We start from the raw sequence: 9755 nt of genomic DNA, 5'->3' as shown, positions 1-9755 counted from the left end.
ACGTTCTGTCCTTTGCAAATGAGGGAAAGTCCACATTATCTTTATGCAAATATTGCGGAGCGAAAAGTCTGAGCCATCCAATCAAGATATAGAACAACGGGAGCTGTTGTGTATTTTTATTTTTAATTTTTAATTTGCTTTATCAAGAACAGGTACAGTGCCATATCTCAATATATAACAACAACAAAAAACATTTCACATGCTTCAACAAGTAGGAACAAAGAAGAAAGAGAAAAAAAGGAGTACAAGAGGGTACATAAGCATCAGTTTACAGACAGATATCCATTATATTAACAATTCCCTAGAATATTACAAAGCAATTTAAATACCGACAATATAGCATTCATTTTATTTTATTTTTTATATTATGTGAAAATGTTAAAGGAGGAGCATATATTAATCGTTTTAATTGCTTTACTATTTTTAGATTTTGATATCACATCTACATACATTTCAATCTCCTTTTCAAGCACCACAAAAAGAGGTCTGCTTTTTGTAAACTTGCACTTATGAATGTGAAATTTACATAAAAAATTAAATAACATTTATAATAAAACCAACATCCTTTAAAGAGCGATCCTTGATATAATAACCCATAATTACATGCTTATAAGATAAAAAAAATGTTTTTAGAATATTATCAGCAATGAAAACCTTCACATTATTCCAAAAATCATGGTATATTGGCAGGACCAAAACAAAAGAAAAATTGTTTCAGTGGAGCATTCACAAAAAGAGCATTTCATATCAATATCAATTTTAGATTTTTGTAGGAATACCTTTGAAGGATAAACTCTATGAATTAATTTATATGAAATTTCCTTAACCTTATTTGTAAGGAGGAATTTTTGAGGTAATGTACGGTGGCCGAGAAGTGCAAAACAAATCACGATTCTGAAAACAAAATAACAAATTACAAACGCAAATGCAAATCTAAAAAACAAAATAACAATTCAGAAAACACAACAACAATTCAGAAAACATTATAACAAAAAGAAAACACAATGACAAATCCGAAAACAAATGAACAAATCAGAAAACAAATTAACAAGTCAGAAAACACAATGACCAATCCGAAAACAAATGAACAAATCAGAAAACAATTAACAAGTCAGAAAACACAATGACAAATCCGAAAACAAATTAACAAGTCAGAAAACAAATTAACAAATCAGACAAAACGGAAGAGGTAGGTATAGTTTGAGACAGCGCCATTGGTTTGGGAATAGATTACTCATCGCTGATTGGACAAGATATCTGTCAATCAAGGTGTACAGGAAGAACAAGAAGAACAACAGCAGAGTCAGTCAACTATGGCATCAGCTCAACTGGCGCAGACGGTAGTGTGTGTTAATGTGTTTTTGGGCGCGATAGACCCAGGTTCGAGTCCGTCTTTTGCCAAACTTTTTTTTTTTTCTTCCTTTTCAAATCTCGTATCGCATCGGAAAGGCATTTATTTTCAATAAAAATTAAGGAAATAATCCAAAAGTTGAAAATAAAGTATCGGGTAGGTGGCCAATAAAGTGGCATCCATTTGAATTAAAATTATAATTTACACTCAATACGTTATTATTGCATACTTTTTTTTATTACAATACTGAGGTTAGCTGCTATCGCTATTTGACAGAACTATGTCAAATTTACCTTCACTCCCATAAACACTGTATTAGAAACACCCTCACATTAGCGTTAACAAGTTTTTTTTGTATTCTGATTCAAAGGTAATATAATTATAAATATAAGACTTATTTCTATACAGAATATTGGCATTATTCCAAATAAGAAAACTGTGAGGGGAGAAGTTGTGTTTATAAATAAGACTCCAGGCAGCAAGTACTTGTTGGTGAAATTTAGAAAGTTTGACTGGAAGTTTTTCAATTTTATAATTGCACATCAAAAGAAATTCTAATCCACCCAAATAAGAACAAATAAACCGAGAAATTATATTCTAAATAGATGAAGAGTTTTGAAGAAATTGTCTTATCCAATTTATTTTAAAGTTACTGTTTAGAGAACTAAAATCAATAAAATTCAACCCACCATTATCATATGAATTATTACTGATTTTTTAATATAATGAATTTTGTATTTCCACAGGAATTTTGTCAACATACCGTCAATTAGTTTACACGTGTGCTTGTCAACAGAGATCGACTGAGCGGCATACGATAATCGAGAGATGGGAGCTGTTGTGTATTATTCAGTTTCTGTGACAAACAGTTTCAGTGGGTGGAGTAAATATGAAAATTCATTATTAACATGGCCGAATACCTTTTTTTATTAATAAATATGTTGATTCTGGGTAAATGTAAAGGCCATGCACACTGAAGATTTTGAAAACAAAACTAAATTCGTTTGAGTGCGTAACAGAATATTGACCAAGTTTGGCAACATATGATAGTAGTAAATTTAGTAGTAAACAAACTTAGTTGTGTCTCAGTGACGCATTAGACGCTATGCAGTATGCACTCTACCGATATACTGTAATTTCAGAAGGGTAGTAGCATCCCAAATAAAGCACTAACGTTATTGTTATAATTACTATTATTATTGTTGTTGTTGTTGTTGTGAAGTAAATAATAATATTAAAAACGAAATTTTTGATAAATGATGTTTTATTTATATGTTTATATGTATGCATGCTACATCCTCTGTAGAGGATAAAAGGACCTTTAATAAATAAATAAATAAAAAGACGCACTCTAAAAAATGCTGGTTAAATACAACCCAGCACGGGGTAAAATATGGACGAACCCGGCGATTGGGTTGTTTAGACCCAGTGGGGTTACTGCCCAGAAGGTTGGGTTAAACATTTAACCCAACTGTTGGTTGAAAACAACCCAGCATGTGTTCTGTCCAATATTTACCCAGCACTGGTTTGTATTTAACCTAGCATTTGTACATAACCTAGCAACATAACCTTTAACTTAGCCATACACATAAAAAGGCAAAAACCGTGGGATTTTTGTTTTAATCACAAATCAATTTTAATTTTTTTATATCAAACTTTATATAAAGATTATTCTCAACTATGCTATGAAAGATATAACAGAATGATTTGATATACCATTTTTCTTTATCCAAAATGTGTGTAAAATGGACAAACGGGATTTTCCATTATAAACAATGTAACTGTATCTGCATATTAATGTGTTTTTGAGCCAACATATAATGAAAAGTGTAATAATGGTAGTAATAATTGGCAAGATGTTCATAATAATATGTCATATTTCATCATAGTAATATTGAAATTTAATTAATAATTTAATCAAATTTAATTAATTAATAATTTATTTTCCTATTCACTTGTTCTATCTCCCAAAATGCCTAATAAACATGCTTTAAGTCCTGGTGTCCTCTACAGAGGACTTGTGAAATTGATGTCCTGTTTCATTACAGAAAGTCATATTTTGATTTGAAACCCATCCTGAGTTTTTAGCTAAGCACGGAATTCCTGCTAGTCCGAAAGAGTTTGCAATTGTTGCTGATGCAGTGCCACATGGAGTTCTCATGCTTTTTAGAGGTCTTTCTTTTCCAATCTCATGTCACTCAGTGGATCTTTGTAAAACATTTGTTGGAAAACACTGCCTTTTGTCATCCAAGCAAAAAACAATAAGGAAATTAGAGTTTCGTTTCAGATGGAGTCTATTTCTTCTATGGAGTCTAAGATTATTTTTTTTCTCATGTTCCAACAGTAGTACGTTGCTAGGTACAAAACTGACTTACTACAGGTTAGATTTAGCCAATATCTCCCTTATGGTATGAACAGTACACAAATATATTTTTTGAAAAAACTACATAAGGGTTTTTCATGTTCCACAGGTTGTAGTGGGTTGACATTTTGCCAATATCTCCCTTACTGTATGTACAATTTACAATTATTTAAAACAAAAACAAAAACAAAAAATCAGTAAGAACCCAAAAAGCGAGGTATTAGCAAAATTTCACCTATAGTAAGTCAGTCTAGTCACTAGGAATGTACTACAAACTTTGGAGAAAAAAAAAAAGCTTTGTGAATTACAGTAATTTCTTAAGAATAATTATATACTGCATGTACAGTGAGGAAGATGTTGGCAAAATTTCAACTGTAGTAAGTCAGTCTGGTTACTATAGTAACACAACATTTGGAGCAGGAAAATTACATTTTGGTGAATTACTGTAATTTTTTCTTAAATATTTGTGTAGTGTACATACTTAGGGAAAGTACTGTCTAAGGTGAGATACTTGCAATATTTATTTAGTCAGTTTGAGTAAATTATTCATTTACTGTAAACATATTTGAATAAATAATAATTTGAATAAATTATTGAAATGTAATAATTGCATTTAAATTAAGTAAATTATTACTTCGTTTTGTACTGTGAGATAAATGTGCCTTAACCTTAACCAAACCTTAAACTACCACGCTTGGTTTTCTGTGGGAGAAAAAAAGTTTGGTGAAACTTGTTGGTTGTGGGGCTTATATTCTAGTCTCATCTGCTTAAATGTACATAATATACAGTAACAAATTTGATTAATTAGATGCTGAATTTAATCATCACTGAGGCAACAAACCACATTAAGTGTTTTCTTTATGGGAAATTAACGGGCGGTTTTGCGCGTTCAGTAGCTTGCGTTCATATCCTCATCTGTTTGCATGATCAGTAAGATCTGAGTTTGGTCTTTTAATAGGCTTGTTTGAGATGAGCAAAATCTGCATCACCATTGATCACCGCGAGATGCATGCCAGTTAGAAAAGTGTCCGAGTTTTTTTACTTTTATTTTTTTATTATTAAACGTAGCCTATAACATTCACAGGGGAAATAGTCAAAGCAATAAAATACATACACAGCCAGAATACAAAACAGTAAATACCTAAATAATAGTAATAACCATAAATAAATATAAAGATAAAAACAAATAAATAATAGTTACCATAAACACATTTTAAAATAAACAAATAAAACGTGTCCGAGTTACTCCGCCTTGTTCTGATGTCATGCTGAAGTGTGCCAAAAAACTCTCGGGACGACGAGGCGGCTGTCGGATTGCTCTCCACCGACTGTGCTCAAAAGCATGATGGGAAACGACTGACTGAGACACAGCTCATTTGTTCACACAACTGTGATGCTGCGTTCTCTGCTAAAATGTTTTATTTTTTTTATCTGATTTCTTGTGATTGTGTTTTTTAAATTATTCTTGAATATTCCCAAACACTAAGACAGTGTGATCTCTGTGTGAGATGTTATTGTTGTCATATTTCTATAAAAAATTGTATTAAAGTAGAAATGGATGATAAATACGCCTTTGTTTCGTATGGGATTAAATTGCAAGCACTTTTGAGTGTCTTATTCATCATATTTATATACATATAAAAACAACAGAACTGAAATTATATCACGTTTATCAGCAGCACAGCACATGAGTGAGAATAACGCGATATCCGCCTTTGATCTCAAACAAGCCTAATAATAGCTGTCATTGCTACGTGCTTTCTTTAACCAATTTCTGAGGGAAACAGCGTGAAACCTTGCGCTTTAGTTCATATTCCTCATCTGCTTGCCTGTATGTAGTTGGCATAATCATCAGTAAAGTGTTCTGAGATCTGAGGTCTTGTATCACTGTATTAGTTATATCACTGAGGCGGTTACGCGTCATCGGGGAATGCTGGAGTGTGACGGGGAACCCCAGTATTACAGCACAGTCACACAAGCCATGATACAAAGTTACAGAACTAAGCAACCGAAATAAAGAATTAAAAATAATCAAAACTTCTACTTAGAGCTTGCTCCATTTCTGCAAATCAGTTTTTGTGAATGAATGGCCTTCATCAACAGCCGATTGCGCCACCTGCTGGTGAGTGGCTGACATCAGCTGGAGATTATGCATCTGTGCTCTACTGCTATTCCTGCGGGTCCCGGATGTGCAACGCCGAATTTTCTGCCGAATTTTAACCACTGAATTTGTGGCAGTGAATTCGGAAAGTGATTTAAGATGACCGAAATTTGCCTGTCGAATATTATACGTCACATTTTTAAACAGATTAAATATTTTGGAAGTGAATTCTGTAAGGTGAATATGAATTATTTAATTTTTAATTATGAAAATGTGTGTGAAATATTTAGAATTTAAATATTCACAGTTTAAATAAACAACTATGTTCAATTTCAGGACCTAAAAATGCAAGCCCTGGAAATACAAGGCATTAAAATGCAAGCACTGTTAATGCATCTTTTTTTTCGATTTGTGGAATTCAGCATGCTTTATGTTTCAAAAACTATTGGCATTATTCTGCTTCCATAGAGAATCAAGATATTTAATGATATAGTTAATGCGTTTGGGAATGTTTCGAATAAAATGGAAAAATAAAATGAAACATAAGTCCTGTTGTGGCTGCTGTGTGTGACATGACCCCCCCCCACACACACACACAATTCGTGCCCCCTCAAAAATAATGAGTGCATGACGCCCCTGCTTTTAGCAGACAGACCTGTACATAAAATGTGCTTCAAAGCGACATCATTAAACTCACTTTGTGCAGCAAGAGTACAAAACGGATAGCATAATCTGAATCTGTCTGTTGCTATGAGTAATTTGGTTGCATCTATGCCGCCAGCAGGATATTGAAAAACATCACAAATCAGTTGATTTAACTAACTGCATGACTGTTGAAGAAGTGTGTTGTGATCCCACTGCTGTAGCCCACAATGCTTTCTAAGCAAAGTCATAATAAAGGATCACTTCATATGGTTTTGAGCAGATCATTTTGATACTCTATGGTAGAGAAGAGTTGAGAGACCTCTGCTGGATCCACGCTGGACAAATTATTCTATAAGGAAAGGATTCCATACGCATGTCTTTATTACTTGATCCGTGCTTCAAGTCCAAACAATAGTCACAATTCTCCGTCAGGTCACAGGCTTGAGAACACTTTTTAATCACTTATAATCAATAAAGATACAATATTTGTGGTCATTTACGAATGTAAATTAATAGATTTCAACCGATTTTATTTATTTATTTTTACTAACCAGATAGAGCTACAGTCGACGCACTCACGTTATTGTAATATTTTTGACAAAAGAAAAATTCAAATAAAAAATACAAAATCGCCCAACCCAACAGGTAGTAGCAGTAGAAGTAGTAGCATACTAAGAAAGAAGTTAAATAAACACTCGCGCGGTCCTCGTTTATTTCAATTATATTTTTGTCATTTCTGTCTGTTCAACCCATATATGGTTCAACCACTTTATGAATACATGTATAAATAATCTGAGGCTTTTATTGTATTGTAATCTCCCTGTTATTTCCGCTTTACATGTGTCAATCAGCGCGCTTGTCTTCTAAATAAACCAATCTGAAGGCGTCTTGTCTTTAGTGAGGACCAATAAGAACAGAGACAGCGTGGAGCTTCCTTTTTCAGCAGAAGTGAAGTGAACTAGCTGACCTAGCGGCTGGGTGCAAGGAATGCTGCAGTGCACTCTACGTGGATATGGGAGGGATGGGAATGATTAGGATTAGGATTGCCCAACAGTGTCGAGATCGTATTCCAGTAGCGAGAGAGTACATTGGATTTTTCTTTTAAAATGAAATACATCTTGTATTTGAACCGTTTGGGTAGGAATTATGGATGTGATTTTTGGAATCACTTGCAGCATGGGATTATCGAATGATTATCGCGATCCATATTTCTGCAAATCACGCTCTGCTTAAAGCCGCCACGGTCCAAGCAGTTCTCTGCAAAAACACAAAACATCGGTGCACTTTTAAGGGAACGCTAGGACTGACTGCTGCCTGTGCTTTTATTATTATTTGTATCATAAATCATCGCATGCTTGCCCTGCAGAACCGAACAGAACATGTTTTCAGTGCGAATTGTCACGGCGGATTATTACATGAGCAATCCGATCAGAGAGCTGGACGTCTGTTATTCTGAGTTCAGAGAGAGCGATGTCAAGAAAGTGCCCGTGGTACGGATCTTTGGGGCCACACCAGCAGGTATGCATGCATTCATTTGTGTTCATATAGCGTGAAACATCACCTAACTGTTGACATTCTGGTCCGCGGTAATAACTTTGTCTTTTTGCAGTTTCTGGGTCTGTTGTTTTGTGAATGTGATAAGGAGTAGGCTAAGTAACACCAATTTTTTTGGTGCTTGGGTGGTTTTGCTCCATGCGCCATGTTGTCAACACGTCTGACCGCCATGTGGATGTGTTTACTCCGACCGAATACCCTATGGCCTATGCCATTTCTGCTTGGCCATTCCTATGATGTACTTGCAGAAAACCCAAAACCACATATAACGAAAGCAACAAATCTTTGTGTCTGATTTCATAATCATGTGATTGTAACACTGGCTGGCTTTTTCGCTGTGGTTTAAGATTGCAGGGAGAAAGACAGTAAAGAACAGAGGGAGCGGGCGGGGGTCTTGTTCTGGAGTGGTGATATTAGTAAAACTCAGTCGAAAAAAGCCTTTCTCTCTCCCTCTCTCGTTGTTTAAATAACTGCTAATTCAATTTGAAAAATGTAGAAGTCACATCACACTTTGACAACCCGTTACATTTTTTACTTTTTGAGAACTGCATATGCAGGGAACAAAGTTGACGCATTTAAATCTCTTAATTACATTTTGAATGCCCAGGTGTTCAGGAGGCACTGTAGCACTGATATATGCTTGATAAAATAATAAATACACTAACCCCCGGTTTCACAGACAAGGCTTAAGCCTAGTCCTAGACTAAAATATAAATCTGAGCTGTTTCAACTGAAAGAAACTTGCGCTAACTGATCTTAAAACATGTTAGTGTCTTTGTTTCGTCTTAAGATGTACACCAGTAATGCTTTTTTCTAAGGCATGTTTATAAAAGTTACTTAAATGTCCTTATTGAACTATGGCCTAATCCTGATTTGGGCTAAGCCCTGTCTATGAAACCGGGCCTATACCTAGCTGGATCTAAATCCAGAGAATCATTTGTATCATCATCATTGTGTACTGCCCTGAAATGCTGTTACAGCATTGTCACTATAGGCGTAATAGTATAACTTTCTGTAAAGCTGCTTTGAAAAAAGTGTTGGTGTTCTCCTGAAAATAATTTTAATTAGTTTTACAAGACATGTAAAAATGTACAGTCTTTTTCCATTTAAAATGGAAAATCTGTAAAAATGGATAATTATTTGGCTCATCCTGCAATCAAATATTCCACTCCCTAACTCCTCGGATAAGCAGTGGGTTCAGTGGTGGTTCAGTCTTTAACTGGTTGAGTTTAATGAGTCTTATTTACATTTATTCATTTAGCAGACACTTTTGTCCAAAGCCACTTACAATTGAATTGATCTTATACCACTCGTGCTGTAACCATTGCATATTATTGAGCATCTTTCCATATAACTCTAATATTTTACATGATCAAAGTTTTAATGAGTTTTATTGCTATTACAACAGACTGTGTTCCTGACTGTGGGATTGCTGCTTCCTGTACTGGTTTTTCTGTCCAGCCAGTCAGACGCTATTGAGCTCTTGCTGTGAAGTACCTTATTATTGTGCATCTGTTCATGTAATTTTTATTTTATGTATTTATTTATTTATATTTTTCTACATGATCAATGTTTTAAGAAACTTTAACTCAAATAAAGCAGTCAAATTAACATGATCCCACCTGGTGGGTTACGGCCACTTGCACTGACTGCTCAGTCCAACCAGTCACAAAGCAGATCCATTGAAGAGGTTAGTTTTGCACCTTAGCAAAGGAGATGTGTATAAAGGGGCAGGGCCTTGT

At 34.6% G+C, this 9755-nt stretch overlaps 1 protein-coding gene across 2 annotated transcripts in view; it reads left to right on the top strand.

The window, feature by feature from the left end:
* The first annotated feature begins 7393 nt into the window (after positions 1 to 7393).
* The window catches only part of rev3l (REV3 like, DNA directed polymerase zeta catalytic subunit), a 62582-nt gene continuing 60220 nt past the window's right edge, over positions 7394 to 9755 (top strand). For both annotated transcript variants that reach the window (XM_079375148.1, XM_079375147.1), the window contains exon 1: positions 7394 to 7977. In XM_079375148.1, coding sequence (XP_079231274.1) covers positions 7839 to 7977 — 139 coding nt within the window. In that variant the 5' untranslated portion in view covers positions 7394 to 7838. The remainder of the gene's footprint in view (positions 7978 to 9755) is intronic.

The sequence above is a fragment of the Barbus barbus genome, assembly GCF_936440315.1.
Source record: "Barbus barbus genome assembly, chromosome: 24".
NCBI lineage: Eukaryota > Metazoa > Chordata > Actinopteri > Cypriniformes > Cyprinidae > Barbus > Barbus barbus.
The sequence above is the reverse complement of the archived record's forward strand: the minus strand, read 5'-3'. Positions and strand labels throughout refer to the sequence as shown.